This window comes from Lasioglossum baleicum, chromosome 8 (genome assembly GCF_051020765.1).
Source record: "Lasioglossum baleicum chromosome 8, iyLasBale1, whole genome shotgun sequence".
Classification (NCBI taxonomy): domain Eukaryota; kingdom Metazoa; phylum Arthropoda; class Insecta; order Hymenoptera; family Halictidae; genus Lasioglossum; species Lasioglossum baleicum.
Window position 1 is genome coordinate 13415070 of NC_134936.1, and position 21318 is coordinate 13436387.

General features: G+C 48.3%; 3 protein-coding genes across 6 annotated transcripts in view; 1 reads left to right on the forward strand and 2 right to left on the reverse strand.

Annotated features, from left to right (window-relative positions):
• LOC143211415 (cyclin-dependent kinase 4) overlaps nucleotides 1-21318 on the reverse strand; it is a 39048-nt gene that overhangs the window by 15020 nt on the left and 2710 nt on the right. The window contains exon 1 of one of the 3 annotated variants that reach the window (XM_076429092.1): nucleotides 21027-21167. The exons of 1 other annotated variant lie outside the window; for it this stretch is intronic. The gene's annotated coding sequence lies outside the window, so the exon portion shown is untranslated. Of the gene's footprint in view, nucleotides 1-21026; nucleotides 21168-21318 lie in introns of those variants that run through there. One more of the 3 variants, XM_076429089.1, reaches the window with a different exon arrangement.
• On the forward strand, nucleotides 384-13256 carry Pwn (calcium-binding EGF-like domain-containing protein pawn). Of its 2 annotated transcripts, none has more exons than XM_076429060.1 (15): nucleotides 384-1532; nucleotides 8361-8670; nucleotides 8770-9105; nucleotides 9217-9467; nucleotides 9543-10349; nucleotides 10505-10687; nucleotides 10773-10968; nucleotides 11052-11284; nucleotides 11353-11480; nucleotides 11559-11829; nucleotides 11915-12131; nucleotides 12221-12346; nucleotides 12419-12626; nucleotides 12758-13000; nucleotides 13074-13256. In XM_076429060.1, exons 1-15 carry the CDS (start codon nucleotides 1475-1477, stop codon nucleotides 13179-13181), a joined length of 3675 nt encoding a protein of 1224 aa, XP_076285175.1. In that variant the 5' UTR covers nucleotides 384-1474; the 3' UTR covers nucleotides 13182-13256. The 2 variants fall into 2 exon arrangements, with proteins under 2 accessions (XP_076285175.1, XP_076285174.1); XM_076429059.1 differs by lacking the exon at nucleotides 384-1532 and adding an exon at nucleotides 7025-7232.
• LOC143211423 (protein N-terminal glutamine amidohydrolase) lies at nucleotides 13840-21162 on the reverse strand. Its single transcript, XM_076429105.1, has 4 exons — nucleotides 21027-21162; nucleotides 18565-18718; nucleotides 18202-18472; nucleotides 13840-17904 (listed from the first exon to the last, which is right to left on the reverse strand). The coding sequence occupies exons 1-4, from the start codon at nucleotides 21116-21118 to the stop codon at nucleotides 17750-17752; spliced, it is 672 nt and encodes a 223-aa protein (XP_076285220.1). The 5' UTR covers nucleotides 21119-21162; the 3' UTR covers nucleotides 13840-17749.

Here is a 21318-nt window from a genome sequence, read left to right on the forward strand (position 1 = left end):
TAAGATCGGAGTAGTTTGGACCAATTTGAGGGGACTTATTCCGACTGGTGATCAATTATGCAGGCAGGTACGAATTTCGCGCAGGTTTTTGCGAGACCCGGAGGTCCCGAAAGGATCGGAAGGTAGGTCGAGGTAAACCCTGGAATCGTCGAGCAAACGGAGGAACGAGTTCGCGGAGAAACGGTTGAACGGAGAGGACGAGAAGTCGAGAAGGTAAAGGGGAACGAAGAGAAAGATAGAGGGAGAGAGAGAGAAATTTTTCGTGAGAGGGGAGACATGGTGGCGAGCCCGAGTGGACGGCGACGTTGTGGAGGCCCAGCATGGTGGAAACCAGCCACGAAGACGTGACGTATACAGTCCAGAAGAGCGTGGTGTATAGTGCAGAGCATGGTGTGTAGCATGGCATAGTTAAAGTGGGAGAAACTGTATGACCGGCCTCACCGTAAGCCAGTCCCGTGTGAACGACCGTGAAGCGAACTTCGAGGCGAAACTCGATCGAGCCGTTGAAGGTTTTCGTTCGTTTCTTCTGCGTGTACCTTCTCACTGGCAGCTACGGTGTTTCGATCCGGCCAGGCCGGCTCGGTCGAGCAGCACGAGGAGCATTGTCAAGGGTATTCCGAGTGGCCCCGGAACTCGGGTTCGACCGTGATCCGTCGATTAGAAAGTCGGATTGTTGGCTCTAACGGACGGCTCCGTTGTTAATAGTGCGGGAAATACGTCGGTGTGATTCTGTGACACGGGGTGAAGTGGCTCTTCAAAATGGTGCTAAAAGATCCTTAAACAGGAACCACGGATAGAGAACTCGAAGAAGTGGGCAGACGAAATCGCGTGGGACTTCCGTGTGTCGCGATTCCTCGTCGTGACGAAATTCGGAGTGAAACTCTTCTAATAAGGCCACAGGTGGTGCCCGTGTTGCAGCAACGTCTGCCCGCATCGTCAGTCACGGTGAAACGCCGGTGAAATTGTCATCGACACCAGGAATACGATCGTCGTCGACAGGATAGAACGAACTAGGATAAAATTCAAAAAGGATAATCAACGATCGAAAACCGGTGAAATCGAAGTTCCCCGAAAAGCTGACGCGTACACACCGGACCTAACCGCGGCCAAGTAGGTCAGCCGGCGTGCGCGAGAGTGCGAGACCGAATCGAAGAGAAGAAAAAAGGCGAACAAGACAGAGGCGAAGAAGGACACGGGGAAGAGAGGAACGGCGAAAGAAGAATGGCGAGCAACCGCCGGGGGCATCAAAGTTTCCACGATGCTCGTCGTTTTTACTCGGCATAGGCTCGCGATCCAAAATGGCGGCGATCGGCTGGCACCGTGGCACGTTTCACGACGATAAAGACTGGTCCAGCCACCTGAGGAGACGCTCCTGAGGAGAGATCCTTGATACCAGTGTCCTTGACATCAGCCCCGGCCTTGATCGACAGGAGCAACCGCGCCACTAGCGAACGCAACGCGCCTGCGTCTCGGGATGAGGGGACACGCGAGGATTATGGTCCTGGGGACCTTGGTCCTGCTGGCACTCGTAGGTAGGTCCTGGATTCCTCGAGGAATTCTTTGCATCATTCGAGAAATTCGTTGGATTCTTATATGTATGTTGATTCATTATGCTGGTATCCTTTTATTGGCGAGACTTTAGAAAAGACTCGGAGGACTTTCTAATGGGTCTTCCAACGTTACCAGGAATTTATACATTTTGGAGTCGTTCAAAGAAAATTCCTTCCGTTTTCCGAATTTGCCAGGTCTTACTGGCTCCAACTTTTGGCAGCACAATATTATTATAGATGTATTATATTTATTGAGAGTATATATGTAAATTGGAGACTCGTCGAGAGCAAATTCATCGGAACGAAGTACAAGGGACCCCAAATTGATTGAATAAAACATGACTCGGTAGTGCAACGGGTGCAAGGCCGGTCTCCAAGGACTCAGGATTCCCCCAAGGACTCATTCCTTGCCAAGCCATTTGATCTGCTTTAACGACCCGCGATCCGCGTTGCACCCGAGGTCCCAATGACTGGGACTATTCGAGGCCCACTTTCCAAAGCACCTCGCATGCTCGCCGGCGCTAATGATCTACGCGAATTGCTGCGAGAAACCGCGAGATAGCTATACATAGAATAGATCGTTGTCCCAGCTACACGCTGCCAAGAAAATGCCTCTCGACGAAATTAATTCCTGAACCTGTTCGATAGGCCTTTAAACCAGCCGCCACGCGCGGTCGAATCCGAAACCGGTATCTTGACCTCTGTCGAAAATTTTCGTGTCGTTCGACAAGTTTCTGAGCACCGACTCCTTCGTCTTCGAAGGTTCTCGCTGGCACCTTTCCAGCGTAACAATTCGATATTTCTGCGCGAAACATTCCCGGAGACGTTTGCATCCCCCCGAACAGAGAAGGATAATTAAATAGATCAGAAAGCAAGTGGTCGTAATTACGTCGACTGGCAACAGTCGATGATTTACGAACATGGCGCCTTAGATACCAGTAAGTAGGTGTACGCATCCGGTTCCGGATAAGTTGCCGCGCGCGGGATTAACTATTCACCATGAGAATCTAGGAAAGCTGACGCGCGCGACTATATCGTGGAAACGGAAAAACGTCTAGGGTTCGCCGACCCTACCAGAGCTGACCCGCGTATAAATATTTAAAAGCGGCGTAAAGCTCTCAGCGCGGTAATTGCCTTCTCGTCGGCGCGAAGACCATCGGCTCCTCGCTGAGAGCACCATGTGTTAATTAGAAACGAACCACGGCGCACAGTGGTTTAATACGCAATCCTTATAGTTTTATTTCCACTTATCCGTAGCGATTTTTTACTTGTTTCGCGAGAGCGCGCGGGAATAATCAGCCGTAAGGAAGTTGCTTTATACTGCAGGACGAATAGCTTTGTAAAACAAATAAATAACGCGAAACAGTAGAAAGTGTTTCGACGAATACGGTAACAGATTATATCAGAGATTATTCCGAGCATCTTTACCGCAAAATTCACGGGCGTAGAAATGCTGTATTTCTTTGGTTTCGCTTGGGAAAAGCCCGGGTGAAATTTTTCGGGGTTATTTAACGCGAGCTAGACGTCAGAGCGTTCGAGGAACGGCAGAGGAGAAAGCTGCGGCATGACGTGCATTCGTCGCCCGGCACGTACCTGTTACTTTATGATTTTCACATCGCATGCACAGCGGAGTTAACGACGTATCCTCGGCTCGCATCGTGAATTTCGACTTGTCCGGGTCGTTGGCTTATGCAAATCACGAATCTCTTAGGGCCTAGGCGCGGTTCTACCCAAGGTTGCGCAGTCGTTGACACTGGTCCATCCAACGGAATTTTGAATCAGTTTTCTTCCGGTTCGATTCCATCTTTAGTCATCGATTCATCGGTTGACGCAATTCCTCGGGCATTTGCATAATACTCTTCGCGTGATCTTCAACGCGGACGAGCGACGAGCTCAGGCTAACGCAGAGTTTCGTCACCGGACTTTCGCCCAACCGCGTTAGCCGTGAAAGTGTCACGAAATCGTCGCAACAAGCGGAGGAACAGAAAGTCGATTGGTTTTCACCAGGATTTCGTCTAGCAGAATGGTGACGAGGAAATATGGCTCCGGCGAAGCGTGCGTCAGAAATGAACCATGTGAATCGTCCGTGGTCCGCTTTCACGCGGATCCACGTTCCAAAACGTCCAGATCAGATCCAAGATTCGATGCGATCCTATTTATTTGAGGAACCCGGTCGTTAGCTAATTGCTGCGGGAAGATAGATCAACTGGCGACAAATTAGGATATCCGGGACGTGCAGAGGCCTGGAGAAACTTAATTACTTTTTCAGAAGCATCGGTACGAGTCTCTTAAATAATTCGGAAATTAAGCTGGCGGTGATGCACGAGGCTACGTCATGATAAATTGTAAATCACTGAGCTGATATTCGTGGGAATGACGATACTAATTACAAATATATTTTGTATAATTATACACAAATAGTTTAGCTCGTGACGAAACAGGAAAAACTGAATATTCAGTGATGAGTTTATTAATGGAAGGATTTGGAGAATGCTAATAAAACTTGTTGTATGGTTGTTAACCTTTGAGATCGATCGATCCTCGAGAATGACGAGTGGTGGGCCGAGTGAACGGCCCCGGAACACCTGTCGAATCTCTTAGGGGAGCCACGAAATGTCGCGTTCACCGGTGAAAAGAATAAATATTGGGCTGGAATGGTGTACCGTTAACTCTGCCGTTACCGCCTCGAGAGACGGCGCATAGCTCGGTCTACGCTTCCACGGATAAACCCCTTCGACGTTTCTTTCTTCTTGCCACGAGCCAGACGCTGTTAGAATTGCGTCACGGGGTCACACGATGCTCTAGCGGCTCTAGGCGAATATTAAATCCACCTGTTCGAGCGGGATTCGCGACTTCCTCTTTCCTCGACGGGGAACACCGCGATCGATTGTGCTGCTATCGACCCAGCTTGCTGACAGCACGGTGACAGCGCTCTGTGCCCTGGATTGCCCCCGGGGCACGGGGCTGGAGCCAGAGACACAATCAGACTATTTATTTAATCACACAGAACTTCGAGAAGGGAAGAAGAAAATACTTTTCAATTTCCAGGACAGAGTAGTATTTCGTGCAAAAAGTATATTGTAGAATGTCTTGAGCAGGCGTGGCATCGTGGCCCTCGATTTTGAACTGAACTTTGGTGCATTCGGTAATTGTTGTCTTCGGTTTTTTGAATTTTGACGGTGCCCCAGCAGTGCACCCAGACTAGACAAGCTATTAAAGTAATAATAACTTAATTGGTGCATTAATCCTACGTCCAGTGGGGAGTGTCCTAAGTAGGCGTGGCCTCGTTGCTCCCAATTTCGGCACACCCAAGCCCCCGTCCCACGGTCGAATCTAGATCCGCGCTTCACACGGAATGTTTTCAATAGGCGGGGCTCTTCGTTGCTCTCGATTTCGACGGATCCTGACGATTGCCCCCTGAGGCAATCGTTGCTCACGCCCGGCATCAAGGAACAAGGAAACGCGGCCGTGTATCGCTTCCAAGCGGCATTCCACTGGCGTATGCCAGAGGCCGTTGAATATCGTTGTTGCATACATACCTGGGATCGATGGTATCCAGAACCGGTAATCATTTTTCTGGACGCGGCGCACGTAAGATACAAACTGTGTTACCTCGTTACCTCGTGAGACGCATGTTTACCGCGGGGTTCACGCGATGTCTCGTCGGTCTTGTATTTTCTCGAAGTCGCTCGCCTGTGAAGCGGTAAATAGTCTTCTCTCCCGCCCCCGCGAACCTCGGCGAACAGAAAAATCCAATAACTCGTGCAAAGTATCACGAGCACGAGTAAAAAGGACCAGAGGAGCCGGAGGAGAAATCGGAATGCCGGGGAGAGGATTCAGATCATTCCTCGTCGATGTTTTATTAATCCCAAGCTATTTAACCCTGAAGGTTAAGACAATTCTAACGGAGGAACCGGAACAGGTTCCATTGAGTCGGAGTATTTACTAGCATTTGTAACAGCACGCATTGCTAGTTACAGAGAAGAAAGGATTAGACGAGGAGTTTCGAGGATGAGCTGAAGGAGGATACCCGGCTCCCGATCCAGGACGATCCGAACCCGATCGCGAGTAGGCTGCATTCCGGTCGGCGCGACAGAATCAACCATGCGATTCACCTACATTCTCACGGCATCCCTGCCGGTTGGTCTCACGTCGGGAAGGTTATGGTGTTCACGTGAACACCGTTAGCCGTGTGCGCTGATAATTATCGTTTCTGCGACTCCGGGCGAGCAAATCGGAAACGAAAGTCCTTCGAGTCTGTCGGTCAGCGGACCGCAAACACGCGGTAGTCACGCGATCGGGAGGATCGATCGATCAAGGGCGCTCTAAACGACAAATTAGAGCCGCGGAAACGGGCTGCAACGTCAAAGGAAATTGCTGTGCTCGACATGCAATTGATCGACGGTCTTAGAGACGCGTCGCTACCGTTTCTGCTGTTGCCGATTTACCCAGATTCTCACGCCGGTTCGCAACGTCGATGCGTTCGCGGCACGAACGACGTCTAGGAACGTGCAAGTTCACGGGTAATGTCAGCTACAACCGAAACCGTAATTCTAGACGGCGATAATAACGCGTCCTCCCCGGCGCAACAATGCACCTGCATTTCCATAATGCAGCGGGAGAACTGAATTAGCTCGCGCTGCGGCTAACTGTAGATCCAGCCTCCCCGCTTTCCGATTTCTGTTGTGCTACGCGTTCATGCGTTTTAGCATGCTTTGATAATCACCACTGATTCACAGCGTTCTCCCTGCGACACTTGGAATGGAGCATTAGATTGATCGTATAGTCGCGATGGAGGTTTTGCAGCGATGTTTCTCGAAGGGACACGGTTCGGATACCTTTAACGAAGCTGGACACGCGGCTGATGATAAGATACATGTTGAAAGCAGCCATTAACAACACATGAGGAGAATTTTAAAAAGTTCTCCGCTGCATCGACGATTCTTTTTCTACTGTTTCCACGCGAGTCGGAGAGGGAGCATCGAGAGCATGGTGCTCGCCGAGTAGAACGGAGCACCGGTTACCTTAATTGCGATCGCGAGCGGGCATTTGTTTGGAAATCATGTCGCTCTGTGCGCCGTCTAATGAGCAATTAGCGAATTAGATCCTCGGAAATGAAAATCGTCGTTTTGCAGGCGCGTCTCGCGGCCAGGTTGGTCAGCGTTCCGTCACCTCGCTCGAGAAATTGAAAAATCGACTGAAAGCTAATTAATTAACTGTCAGACAGCTGTAGTGACAGTATACGTAATCTTAAAATCACTTGAACCTTCGAAGAACAACTAGGGAAATAGAACAATCGATTCTTGAGGAGTCTATGACTTGGGCGAGGCACTTCATTAAAAATAAAAATAAGATCCGCGGTCTAGTTGCGAAGCAGAGGGAGTACTTTGATTGTTAGGGACAGGATCGAAGCGGAGCGTTTTTCGAAACGGTCGCAGAAAGTTGGTGAAAGGCGTAGTGAATGAAAGATAGCATGCAATAAGATATGCATGCACTTTCTAGAGGACGACGCTTATCGGCGACCGGTTGCTTTCGAGAGGATCGAGGAGACTTGTTCGTTCCAGGGGTCGATTCGGCGATCGAAATCGTCCGCGTGTTTCCATGCGGCTATACAGAATTCAGGACAGTCGATCGTCACTATCGACTCGCGAGGATCTATACGTGGCGGCGCGGCGTCCGCAAGTATAGTTTCACTCAAATTGCTTCGCGCGTCGCTGAATTGCTGCATGGAAATCTCCCCATTGTTTCTGTCCCGTCCGCCGCGGAATTTTAATGCTGAAACTGTGCCGGACGACAACCGTGAAATACGGCGCGGCGTGCACGCGTCTCGCCTAACAGCTCGCAATAAAAGTGATATCGAGGATAATTGTAAATGCCTGGAGATCGCGTGATAGATGCGAGACCGAAGATCCACGGGGAATTCGAGGATCGTATTAAAGATCGCGCGCCGGCTCTCCCTCCCGTACGATCCGAAGGAATTTATACAATGTCGACGTACCTTTTTCACTCGCGACAAGGCGGAAGAGGAGACGCCGAGGATCGAGAAAGGGCACGGAGAGACGAGCACGGAGAAAGAGAGAGAGAGAGAGAGAGAGAGTAGTAATTTCATACGCGTCACGTCCACGGTTGGTCAAACCACTCGATACCGGCCTCGAGAATGTCAACCTCTCGAGTACCGTTTGCCTTCCCGATCGGCCGTGGATCTTCTCGATTTTTTGCAACTCTCTCGATCTCGACCCCTCCGCTCCTCGATCGATAGCGCGACGTTTCTTGCGGTCACCGCAAGATCGGCTGAGTAAACGATCGGTGGACGTCCGCGCGATTGAGCGACACCCTTTTTCGTTTAGTTGCATTTTAATTGTAGTTAGACGGAAAAGAAAATGTATGACAATATTTAGGCTTATGTTAGGATAGCTGTCGGTTGTTTCGTAGGGATCTTGGCTGGTTTTGTAGAAATCGAGAGCGTCTAGGCCACACCCAGACCATGCCTACCAAGGCACTTTAGAGACAGGGAGTGATGGAACCACGCCCTCTGAAGACACTTTAAGCGAACAACGAACGAAACCACGCCCACTTAGGGCACTTACGATAAAAAGCACAGCGTTTGCTGCGGGAAGGGTTTCCCACGCGCGCGAGTAGGACCTTGTTACACCGCCTAATCATGATACGATCATCTACCTCCTCGCAGGGCAATTAGGGGCTTCGGTGGTCGATGAGGCTCTTCCCTAGTCTGGCCACAGCGTTCACGCACGAGCGCCCAAGCAAATTTATACAGAAGCCTAAATCACTGTTTAAATCGATTTTTTGCAGGTGTGTCGGCCATCCAAAACGATCGGACATCCTCGAAATCGACCGCGGAGGATATGGTTCTGAGCGCGAGCGGGTACACAGGAGCGGAAAGGACTTCGAGCGTGTTCCATCGGGACGGGTCGCCGACTTTCCAGAGGACTGTACCAGCATTTCAATTAGAAAGCTCGAAGAGCGTCTCCGGTTTCGATAAAAGCGACGGCAGGTACGAGGACGCCAGGCATGAGGAGGCTATCGACGAGCTAACGTCCTCGAAACACGTTGATCACATCGACGGGAACAATATAGAGGTCAAGCCCGGGGAATACTATCGGTGGGTCCATTAATCTTGTCTAGAGGCATGCATCCCCTGCCGAGGATCATTAATCGAGAAAACCGACTCATGCATCCTTATTACCCGTGTTCCCAGCAGAATCGCGCTGACAACGAGAGAGCCCGTGTCGGGGGAAGGACAAGGGGCTCCGCAGGGACCAAAACTCTTGTCGGAGCCCCATCAGCTGGTTGGAGCGTCGTCCCAACGGGCACAGTACCTGCAGGCGATCGATCAACAAAGACAAGCTCGCCAAGAGATCCCCAGGATCTTTAGCGAACACGCTCCGCCGCCGATCCTGGAGACAGCGACTACGGGACAACGGCAGGCGAACCCTGACATCCAGGACATCCTCACCGGGATCGTCAAGATCCTGAAAGCCAACGTGAACGTCGCTGCCAACACCGCCAAACCTCTGCGACCGATCCAACCAACTAGGTAGGTACACATAGGTTCTACTATCTTCCTGTTTCTATTTACGTATACACAACTCGGATCCGCCAGAAATCGCACAACAACCTAATACAAACACGAAATTTTCTTCTGCAGGATCAACAACAGAGGTCCACCAAGGATTTCGGACGTCCCACCCTTGCCTCCCGATTTTAATACTCCTGGAATGAATCCACCGCCTCCTCCACTGGATCATCCTTACCCCTTTGAGAAACCGCCAGCTCCGGAGAGACCACTGGTCAATCAGCTACCGCTGGAAAGGCCTGTCAGACCCTTTGTGAACGGAGTCCCGCTGCCAGAGCAGATCGTTCCTCAAGGAAACCGTCCGTGGAATTGGAATCGACCTGGTAATGTCACTTGCATTTGTATTTTTGATCTCTGTCTCGTTGTTCTGATATTAATGGATCCTGTCGGGTTTCCAGGAGGTAACAGACGACCCGTTCCACTCTATAAACCTCTGCCACCATTTTCGGACTCTATGTTCCATTCGGATTACGACCAGGATGACAAATATCCTGATACAAATCTATCTCCTCCAATTCGAGACGAACCAGCAGAGTCTTCTACCAAAAAGGAGGAGAATGATCGCAACGAAGCTACTACCAACAGTCTAGAGAATACAATGAAGGTCCACGATGAGGCTAATCAAGATGACAAAGCGAATAGCTCGATCCAAGAAACTGGGATGAAGGACAACCATAAATATCCAACTAAAGACAATAGAATAAGCAACGAGAAGACATCGACGCCTAGTTCGGAAACTGGTCAATCCAACCAGGTGTCCGATTCGAAACAAGAGGAGGCTCCGAAGCCCGTGATCCCCTTGGAGATCAAGCCCACAAAGTCGACGAAGATCAGCGATCACGACTCCACTCCTGACGCGAACAACGAAAACGAGAAGTCGACGATCGCCAAAACGCCGACGAAAACATTCTCGACGCTGAACATCGAGACCAGCTCGTCAGTGCAGGTGATCGAGCCTACGACAACGAGGGCTACTGTTCAACCGACAGCATCTACTGCGAACAGTTCCAGGAATGTTACAAGTACCTCGAGCACGATAGCTCTGGAGCCCAGTAAATCGACCGACGTAGAAAGCTCGACGAGCTCGTCGATTTCGACGGAGACTCTGCCCTCGACTTTCATAAAGAGCACGACTACTACGGAGAAGACTATACTCCACACACCTGTAGCGAGTACCCACCTGAACACGTTCGCCAAAAACCCAGGTAGAGTATCCGTGGTAAAATGAAGATATTGCAGGCGGTATCGGAGTAGATCTATAATGAATGCATCCGGGCCGGTCTCTGCGGAGAAGTACGGTTAATTAGTCTCCTTTGTCGAGAGGCTGGCAGCCGTCATGGTCAATTAATTTCCTTTGTAGCCCCCACGGATCGCTATGCCTACCGACCCCGGCCTGGAATTGTTCTCGACGACACCTTGGATTACACGGGACCTCAAGGACTGGCCACACAGCGACCCTACTCTCCGCCGAGACATCCGCCTATCGGTGATATTTTTGATGTCACGGTCTCGGCTATCCAAGGCCCCGGCGGTGGAGGCTCCGGTAAACATCGACACGTTCTATTTCACAGAACCTAAGACCTCAACAATGTCCCTCTGTACACACTTTCTTTTCCTTCGATCTTTAGGAGAGGGTGTTAGAGTGCCGGTAAACGGAAACGCCGACGTGATCCTCACGTCCGCGGTAGAAGGTCAGGGCTTCGTCAGCATCGATGGCAAGAGGACCTATCTGAGCCTGTTCGAAAACTCTGATAGGACATCCACGCACGTGCAGCCGCAACCCCAGCCCACCAGAACGCAGGCACCTGCCGTGGTTGGAACAGGGTTAGCGAATTTCGATATATTTGTACAACTAAATTATAGCTTTGGTAGCCAGCCATTACTATGTATTTCCCGCACTCTTTCAGATTCGCAGTGCCCCAGCCCGATCCACCTAGCCCAAGACCAACCGGTCCAATTAGAAGATTGAACTTCCACAGAAGGCCCACTCAACCTCCAGTTAGGATCGACACCTGTATAGTTGGAGACACGAGCACCTGCGATGTTAGTCAGCACGAGGCCTGTGCCACGGTCCAGGGAGTGTCCGCCTGCCATTGCAAGCCGGGATATGCTAAGCTGCAGCATTCTTTGCCTTGCAAGAGTCAGTAGACTTGCATCGAACTTTATTAGATGCTAGCATGGTGTTAAATAGAGGTGTCTCATTCACAGGGATCATAAGCATCGTGGTATCCATCAGAGTAGACAAGATCTACGACAGGAAAGTGGTTTGGGACCAAGGGTTCACCGACAAGGACTCGGAGCCTTACCAAACCCTGGCCTTCCAAGCGAACCGCGCTGTAAGTCGATCACGCGTTATTATTTATAATTTACCATGTAATGGAAGCCCCGATGTAATTATTTTCTCGTCTCATCAGATCGAGTCAGCCATGTCGATGACACCGTTTTCGGACGAGTACATGGGCTCCTCGGTGAACGGTGTGTTCCAGGGCGACGTGAGCCAGGGGCAAGGGGGTGTCTTTGTGAATGCAACTTTGAAACTCACTTACGAGCCGAGAACAATTAGGCCAAGCCTCGCAGGGGAGCTGCAGAAGCATCTGCTCGGCGTTATTCATCGGCGCAGCAACAATATCGGGAACAGTGCTCTTTACGTAGACAGCCCGCCCGGATCTATATCGAATCTGCAAGGTCTGCACGTCGAAACGCGCATAAATTGCACTTCCCGCGAGCGACCAATTTTAACTGAACTAACTTCGTAACGTTATATTTACAGACCTGGACGAGTGCGCCTCGTCGGAGCTGAACGACTGCCATTCGTCGGCGACGTGCACCAACAATTGGGGCGGGTTCACCTGCACCTGCAACCACGGACTGAAGGATCCTCACAAGGACGATCCGAACGAGTCCGGAAGAACGTGCATATCTTGCCCCTCGACATACTGCAACAATCGAGGCTCGTGCTCCTACCAGGGCGACCATATGCAGTGCACGTGAGTGTATTAATAATCTAGAAGGGTCGTCGAAGGGCTCTGACAACCTTCAGGTCCTCCAGTTTCTGAACGATTGACTTTTTTCGCAGGTGCACTGGAAATTATTATGGGGCACAGTGCGAGGTCGATGGCGAGGTACTGGGGGTAGCTATAGGGGCGTCGGTAGCAGCTTTAATAATTATAGTTTTAACGCTAGTGTGTCTCGTCATGTGGAGGTAAGGATGATTATATCCTTCGTACATCTATCGATTATTCAATTTGTGTATTCATGATTGTGGGGATTACAGTCGAAGGTGGTCGAGGGAGCAAAAATCGGTTGGATCACCGGTTTATGGGTATATACAGGGTGGTATTCCTGGCACCCTTCCAGGGACTCTGGCAAGGGTGGGATCTGTCGGCACCTTGGCTTCTGTTAAGCAAGGACCACCCACTAATCTGCCACCCTACATGTGGGCGCACTTTGGAGACCACATGGCGACTGCCAACGTTTACGCGGTGAGTGATTGTTAGCTGCATCAATTGTGAGACACATTTTCCTTTTTCAACAATCCTAACAAGTTGAAAATTGCACCAACTCGTTTCTCTTATAAGTGCTTCTAAATCTGATTTGTCTTCTGTGGACGCAGACGGAGCCCATGGGACCGACCAGGCCGAGTTCAGCAGTGTTCGGCTACCCTCCCATAAACGTCCACGGGACTTTACCGCCAGTTCCGTTGCCAAGACTCCAGCCACCATTGAGATCGAGACAGAGACACCAGCCGGACCCGGACAGCTCGGATTCAGAGCCTCAGGATAAGGACAGGGCCGATTTGATCCCCCAAAGCAGCGGATTCCACGTCCCCAGGCCAAAGTCTAGGTCCTCCTTAGCCGTGAGTATTTCGAAATTCATTCGCTATCGTTTCCCCGATGGCAGATTTTTCACAAAGCTGTTCCCCGTTTCAGAATCAAAGCGGAATCTACAACGACGTCGAGTACGACCAGGGTGACCTGCACCATTTATCGAAAAACAATATCCCGATGTCCACTTACAGGCCGTACTATCGAACGTGAGAACCGGGGCGAAACTAATTTAGTTATAAATCGTGACTTGTACCAGTTACTCGAACGAAAGAACGTTATTCCGACGGAATACAGCTGGTTGTGTTAATAGCGACTCGCGTCAGTCATTCCCGGCGTTATTACTTAACTGTCTAGCGATCTACTTGTTGTTATTATAGATATTTATTATCTTGGCACTATCTTCGAGAGAAACACCCTCCCTCCCCAAAAGAAGTGAGAATTTGAACGAAGGGTGCATACGGATGGACTAGTATTAAATCGATGGCTCCTTTTGATTACTGTCTAGGTTAATACTCGTGTTAAATAATACATTATTTATATCGTGAACGTCTGCGGATCCTGTTCGGCGCACTTTAGATCCTTGCCTTGCCGAGCAAAAAACGATTCACTTCTATTGCGTAAAGTTTAGGAATCTGTTTGGTCATCCCATAGGCCCATAATAATTGATTCTTTGTCTTCTCTTTTCCAATTGGAACGTTTCAGTCGAAATGTCTCGAATGCACATTGTAGAACAACTGGATCCTTCTTGCGGGTGGAGAGAAATTATTTATAAATGAAAACTTATGGGATGATCTGATACAAACCGAGGATCCTGGCCGCGTGTAGGATCGGAGGAGAGCGTGCGACAAATTATTCGTAATTCACCATGTAACTTCTGTAATTGTACATTATATATTTTTGCAAATTGAATACAATATACATTTGAAAATTCATGCGCGTCGTTTCCCCATTGAAACGCCCCGATGCCCAGATCGTGCCGACCATAATCGATCGGCCGCCGGAAATACTGTGCGCGCGTAATGAGCAAAAACGTTAAAACCACTTCGCCGGTGTTCTCTGGTAACTTGAACGGACATCGAGTACATCTCGTTTACGGGAACGAGAGCGGATCGATCGAGAAGATCTGCTTTTGTGCGGAAGAAAGTAACACGGTCGACGCTTGGCCGATGGATCGATGGATCATCTCGCATTTCGTAGAACGCATGCCGTTTTTTCGACGCTCTTCCGTCTCGAACTCGGAAGCGTTTACCTTTCTCCGTTTATTCACTTTCATTTTAATCACATGCACACTCTGGTTCCACATACGCGTCGTTCTTATGGCACCTGACCAAGGAACAGGAAGAGAGAGGACCTTGGAGCACGTGACGATTCTTTTACACAGAGTTCTGCAAAAGTACATTCATAAGATTTCAAGCGGAGACGAACGGAGTGCATCCATTTATTATTACAATTAACTTGTCGTAGACTCGAAAGACGAAATTCATAAATAGATCCTTCTTCCGCCGTTTCGCATATGCGTGTACATATATATGTATACTCATATATATGTGTATATATATATATATTTATATATTCTTTGTGAACATGCGGGAATCGTGATAAAGATTTGTGATCCTCAGAGTCCTATCGTAAATGTATATCGCAGAATGAGAATGATAAGAAAATACGTCACCGAACGTCGACAAATATATATGTGTATATAAAACATTGTATAATTCAACATCTCTCGGCTAAACTCTCTTACCGTATCGAAATTGATATAATTTATATATAATATATATATAATTAAATATATCAATATAATAAATATGAAATATTGATAAATATATATGTATATATTTATATAATAATCATCATCCTCGTGATAATGTCAATAATTTTTCTTCTGATATATTTAGCAATATCCTGAACGATAGAGAGATTAGGTCTTCCTTTCACCGCTTTTCCTATCTCGTTCGCGAAGATATGAAACGCTAGAAAGATCGGTCCCGGGATTTTCCATGCGATACGACGCCGGTGTGTTCCTGTGAATGCGACGAGGGTTTCCTCCTGTGCACGATTTTTCAGTGACCACGTAAGTTTCCTCGAGGTCGCGGCGAGTGCTTTAAGCGAGAGAGCACAGCTTTCCCTCCATAGCGTCTCGCCACGGTTTATCGTTCCACACCCACGCCAATTCACGGAATCGTGCGTTCCAGAGCTTGAAACCGTTCCGAAAATAACTGTTTCGAACCATTCTATAAAGGTTCCGATTAGAACGGTCATAGAGAACCTTTGTTCGAAATGTTATGGCAAACCGAAAGTGCCATTCCGTTCGTATTTTCGTTTGTGGAATCGATTCTTGTTTATCCTCTCCATTAAAGCTCATTCCAAGCTGCTCGTTGGCGGAGCCTGAGATCGCTAAAGATATTCTACCGATTCGTTTAAGTACATAAAATGATGAACATTTATATTAAGTGCGATTTCAGTAATTAATAACGTGTATGAATGTTGTTTCTCTCTTTTTATATATATAAATTAGTTTAATATATTAATATTATATAATTGTCAAAATTACAGAACAGATTTTAGAACAGCACTCAAGCCCTGGTTCGGATCAAATCATCAAATGCTTGTCGACTTCCGTTCACCTCTGATTTCGAAATTGATTAATCTCAATTGAAATTAATATTCCATCTCCCGTTCCATGTGACTCGCACGATTTAGTTTAACGTGTAGAAGCAAACGAGCATTCATCTGTTTCATCTGAACGGGAAAACCGTGGCAACGCGTTGGCACCCGGGTCGAAGAGAAACGTATGTCGATGATAGAAGACAAAGAGAACTAGTGAAAGATACTGGAAGGCAAAGAGTGGACGAACTCTTAAACTAATCGACGGGACCGTCGGTTCTCGAATCGGTCGACGAACCGACGATCCGGTTGCGTTCGCTCGTCGGACAACTTTCGGAAAATCATCGTCGCCGAAGCGGCTCGAGAGAGTCGAAGATCGCGTTAGCAGAGAGGCAAGAATAGCGACAGCTTTTGTATCTCCAAGTTTTTCGTTGTTCGCACCCGGGATCCGGTGGATACACGCGTTCGTTGACTCGTCGAAGACGATCATTTCGATGTGGGCAATTGGTCATGCGGGGTCCTTTACTACGGGCCCTTGATTTCTCGCGTTGCACCTGACAAAGTGGGAATGCCAACTATTCAACCTCGATTTCAACAATTTTAACAAGTCCCCAAAGCTGTCTGTAAAATATCAGCCACAGGTACTCGATACCTTTAAAGATATTCGTGATTCAAGTTACCCAGTTCTAGAAGAATGCTGTTAATTATTTATATCTTCAGAATTATCAATAAACGACGGCTAAAATTTTGCACACATCACGAGGAATCTGTGTATTACCATAAAATCTTGATGAAATCGAAATAGCACAGTCGGAGTTCCAACGTTGTGAGTTCCGACGCGACGCGACGTTACGGAGGGTCGACGAGCGAACGCGCGGTCGTTAAGCATCGGTTTCCGTAGTATACAAACAGTAGACAAGTATAGCTTGTAGGTATTCAAAGTAGAAAGTGTAAAGTATCACAAGAATTACAATAATCGTAATAATGTTACATTATCCTCGGAAAGATCAATGTTCCTTGCCGTTAACGTTTTGTTATCGATTGCACAGTAACGGTTTAAGCGCTTTTCAGTCGCGTCTGTGTCGGAGGACGCGCTCTTCTATGTGGTATTACAACGTGTGACACATGTAGTATCGTCGAGGAGAATGGCTTCTCTTCTTGTTTCGCCCTCCTCGGGGAGTTCCGGAGCAGTTTCGCCCGTTAAATACAATCAGTCTTTAGACACAATAACGATAACGATACAATATACCATCGATAGAGCAAAGCCGTGACAAAGATTCTCGCTCGCGAACGCCGCCGTGTATGCGCGCGTACGTTATGCATACAATGTATGGTATGCACGGAGACGAGGACACTTGTGAACCGCGACTCGAAACTTCGAATACGGTCGATCGCCGACGCTTTGCAAAAAAGAATTTTAACCGTTTACGGTTTCGACAATTTCTGCCATTTTGTTCCAGCTGGTCCGTTCTTGCTTGACCATTTGCTGTGTTCAATTCTTTCGTGGCCTGATACACGAAATAACATTATATTTTGTAATTTATCATTATACTGCGGATCTCTGCAGATTCTCTTTGATAGTGTGGAGACCGTTCTCGAGATCATCGACGCTGATTGCGGAGTTCGGTTTAACGCGAGACCAGCTGGAACGAAACGTCGAGTCAGACTCGAGTTGGGACCGCAAATGGTTCACCGAGAGGAAACGAGAAGGTGTCAGCATAGCCTGGAAGTATAACGAGCAAATACTTATGGCGAAGACTTTCGTCGGGGAGAGAAAAGGCAGCGCAGATCACGATTATTAGCCGCGGCACATGTTGGCCGCGACTATCGACACAGACGACACACGATCCTATCTTTACTTTGCTTCTCCACCGGTTAACGAACATTTTGATTTCGATTTCGCGAAAGTAGCAAGCGCGTCGCTGAACAAACGCGCGACGAGGATGTGAATCAAAAAATCACGATTCGGCTCCAGTGTTTCCGCGCGGAGACGCGTCTGCGATTTTCGCCCAGCAACGATCGTTATCAGCGAATTGATTTGACCGAATGTCTCAGCCCGCAACAACAATAGTGCATGCACCTACCAATTCCCTTAGGCCATACGACTGATTTTGACGATGGAGATGTCGAAGCGAACGATCGTTACCCTGCGGAAACTTCCTTATAGCGGTTTAAGTCGGCTTCGCTTGCGGCGGAGGCGCACGTGGTGCCGTTCCGATCGCGATCGGCCTGTGATACCGGTCGAAGAATTGCTCTAACGTCAACACGATCCCGAGACCGGTCCCTGGATCGGTGTTAATAAAGGAATCCAAGTTGTTCTTGCACGCTGGAAGTGTGGCAGAACAAAAGAAACAAATTTCGTGAGAATCTGACTTGCTCCAGAGATAGAACCAAGAGGAGTCCAGGCATGGGCACAGATTGCCCCATGGAGCTCTGGCCCCGTCTGCAGCGGCGAAGCCACGCCTACTTGAGCTGTAGCTCCGCCCAGACCGACAGAGCTCGCCAATTGGGGCACTGGAGAGTAAGGTACAGTTTAATATTCCATATTAAGCTTAGAACCATCGTGCACTGTCCCATAGGGCAATCTATGGTGCCATGCCTGTCCCAGGGGCCATGAACGTACTTGGTGTAGAGATCGGCGGGTAATCCGGTGGTGTCTTGATCCATGTGCCGTCCTCGCGTTTCATGTGATGCCGATCGGACGCGAACTCTCGCAAGAACACGCTGGCTGGCACCACCCTGAACCTCCTGTGATGCTCTGGTTGCACCACGTCGTCCGACCTGTACGTTTCCATCGCGTATTTCCAAAAATGCGTCGGAAACGGCAACGCGCTATCTAAATCGTACACGACCGCTCTTTCATCGGGTGCGTAGATAAGGATTACGTGGTAGTCCTACGCATACAACAGACAAACACGTTGTTTCCCCCACCAAAAATCATAGGAGAAGCTCGAATCGAAGTTAATTGTTTAGCGATCGAACTGACCCAAATCACGAGCTTATCCTCGTCCTTCCCGGCCCGTTGCCGCCAAAGTGGAACGCTACGCCAGGGGTTGCTCACGAACGCGACACAGCAATGCTGTAATTCCGATCCGTGCCTCGTCGCTACGTCCTGACACAGCTTCCATACATTCTCCTCGCTAAAATGACACACGAGATCCTTGCTGAGCAGACCCACGAACCAGGCGGTTCAATCTGTTAACTGGGACGAGGTCGCTTCGCTTTTTCTGCCCCTGATTCTACTCCCTCATCACTCTTGTCCCGAATTATGGTACGTGGAGCATCCTTGCATGTTCTTTTCAGACTTCTTTCTATCTTGCACGTTCTACAGTGTTGTACAACAAACGAGTACCATAATAAGGGACAGAGGGTTCCCAACGTACCAATCCATAATTTTCAGTCAGAGATCGGTTTAAACGCAAAAAGAAAACGATGCAATGGCATGAGCGATGAGTGACTACACCGACGAAGAACGATCCTCGAAGAAGCAGAGGCGCAAGAGGAGTCGTCCTCCCGGTGTTCTCCGCGTATTAGAAACGCAGGTATGAAAGAGCGAGCCTAGGTGAACGTTGATGGCATAGGTGAAACGAATATGCAAGCAAGCGTGCGAAATGACGTTTGCACGAAGCGTGGCATGGAAATATTGTTGTGCGCGGATGATCTGTGACACGCACGGCGAAACGAGCACGCCGAAAGCTTTTGCTTGCAACGACGGATGTTAATGAGGGGCCTGGGTAATGGTGGCGAGGTGATTAACCCCTTGCCGTGTTGCGTTGTATCGGAAGACGAAGAATTCAAGTACAACTTATCGAGAAAGCATGCTAGCTCTTTCTTTGAAGATGAAAGAAAATTCTGTTCTTTTGCTGTCAATATTTTTCAAATGAATTTCCGATTCAACGATTTTCATTTAAAAGAAAAGTTGTCCAGATGTAAGAAACAGAAACTAAACGTGCATTTCCTCTTTGAAAAATTTCTTGTAATGTCAGTACAGGTTTCTATTTGATCAAGTACTTTTGTCATAACATTTATTTATACATAATTAGTTATCTTTGTGTAGGAATTTTCTTTTTCTTCGAAAAAGTGATTCAAGAGAAAGAGGTTGAAAATCGCAGGGCAAGGGGTTGAGGCGCAATTAGTTAGCCGGCAAGTGTTGGTTGATGTGTGCACGTTCGTGACGCGCGAAAATAATGCAGTTGCACTGTGCATGCATTATTAATCGAACGAGCCGCGTACGAACGACCGTGCGTTCTCGCCGCAGCGATGATAGCAGCGGTTTCACATTGTCCGGTTGACAAATGTTGGTCGATTAGCATCCGGTATGATGATCCAGTTTCCTATTTTGCTAATTGCGTGTATAATCGAGCGGTGGTGAAATTGCGTAGCAGAAATAACAGAAACTGGTATTATACGAGACGGTGATCAGGCAATGTTCGTCAATTGAAAGGGGAAAATAGGACAGGGTGAGAATGCTGTAATATAGAGGGTTGAGAAATCAAGGATTCTAGCAGGCGGGGAGTGGGGTGCGTTTGTGTTGGAGCTGCGATAAACGATAGGAGCGACGACGAAGAAATACATTGTATTCCTTCATAATGGAAGTATTTGGCCTTGGAGCAGCAAGCAGAACGACAATTGCTAGATGAATATTAGACAGCGGATTTTACACATTTATGACAAAACTGAGTAGATGCAATTTGGAACAGTGAAAATATTAGGGAAATTTAAAAATACTGTTATATAAAATCAATTTCTATTTCACTCCAGTTTGTTGCAATTCAGGCAGAACATTTTTATTTTGCAAAAAAATCCGCTGTCTAATGATTATTACTTTCTCTTGGCTATCATTGTAGTTTTTATGATTGCTCGCTTGTTGACGACGGGCGTAGCGAGATAGAAAAGGGACTGTTCTTCTGTTTAGTAGCGCAAAGTGCCGACTAATTGGACTGACTCAATTGAAATCTATCATAAGCTTCGCAGCTTGTTTAGAGCGTCGATTAACTAATCAAAGGAGCGTTGTAGCTATGTCTAGCATTTTCTAATGCAAATGGAACTATTATTACTGCTTCGGTGTAAACCTATGTCCACACTGAAGCAACATTGAGCAACTTTCAAATATGTAGGAAGAAAGTATTTGGGAGCATCGTTTATCGCGGCTCCGGCGACACAAAGGTGCCCCTGTTCGCGCGGCACATTTGAAAGCCGAGCAGAGGAGAAACGGTGCACGGTGATTGGTAAGTATTTCATACCGTTCCAAAGATGGCGGCAGCATATCGCACTGCCGTCTCTCTAGCACTGCAGCAACACGTATCGATCCATCAACGGGTATGGATACCCGCAGTACGACACGCGTTTTATTTGCTCGAATCGATACGTGATTTGCTGTGTGTCTAGACTGGCGGGTGTCCGATAGGGTAAGTGGTCGGTCAGGTCTCGCCGGTTGATGACACTTACCAGTAGCAACTCGTGTACACGCACTCGGCGGCTTTCGGAAAGAGCTGGATCAGCGGCTTCGTGTGGCCGGCCTCGCGAGGCTCCACGGCCATTCTTTGTTTACAAACTCTCCGGTACTCTCTTGCAAAACCACACGGGGAGAAACCCGCACGAGATCCTTCTGTTAGTCCTTCGGTTAACCCTTTTGGTTTTCGCGGTGGAGGAGCAAAATCACCGGAGATCTTTATTCGATCTCTATCTCTTTCTGTTTCGCTCTGTCTCTGTCGACTCGGATGTCGTTAGAGCGATTCCT

Coding starts and splice junctions, on each gene's coding strand:
- Pwn (XM_076429059.1), top strand. CDS start 7,040: ATGCACTTTCTAGAGGACGACGCTTATCGGCGACCGGTTGCTTTCGAG. Junction 9,468..9,542: donor GTGGAATTGGAATCGACCTG/GTAATGTCACTT, acceptor TCGGGTTTCCAG/GAGGTAACAGACGACCCGTT. Junction 11,830..11,914: donor ATCTATATCGAATCTGCAAG/GTCTGCACGTCG, acceptor TTATATTTACAG/ACCTGGACGAGTGCGCCTCG.
- LOC143211423 (XM_076429105.1), bottom strand. CDS start 21,118: ATGGCCGTGGAGCCTCGCGAGGCCGGCCACACGAAGCCGCTGATCCAG. Junction 18,719..21,026: donor GTGTACACGAGTTGCTACTG/GTAAGTGTCATC, acceptor GTGTCATTTTAG/CGAGGAGAATGTATGGAAGC. Junction 18,473..18,564: donor AGGATAAGCTCGTGATTTGG/GTCAGTTCGATC, acceptor TTGTATGCGTAG/GACTACCACGTAATCCTTAT.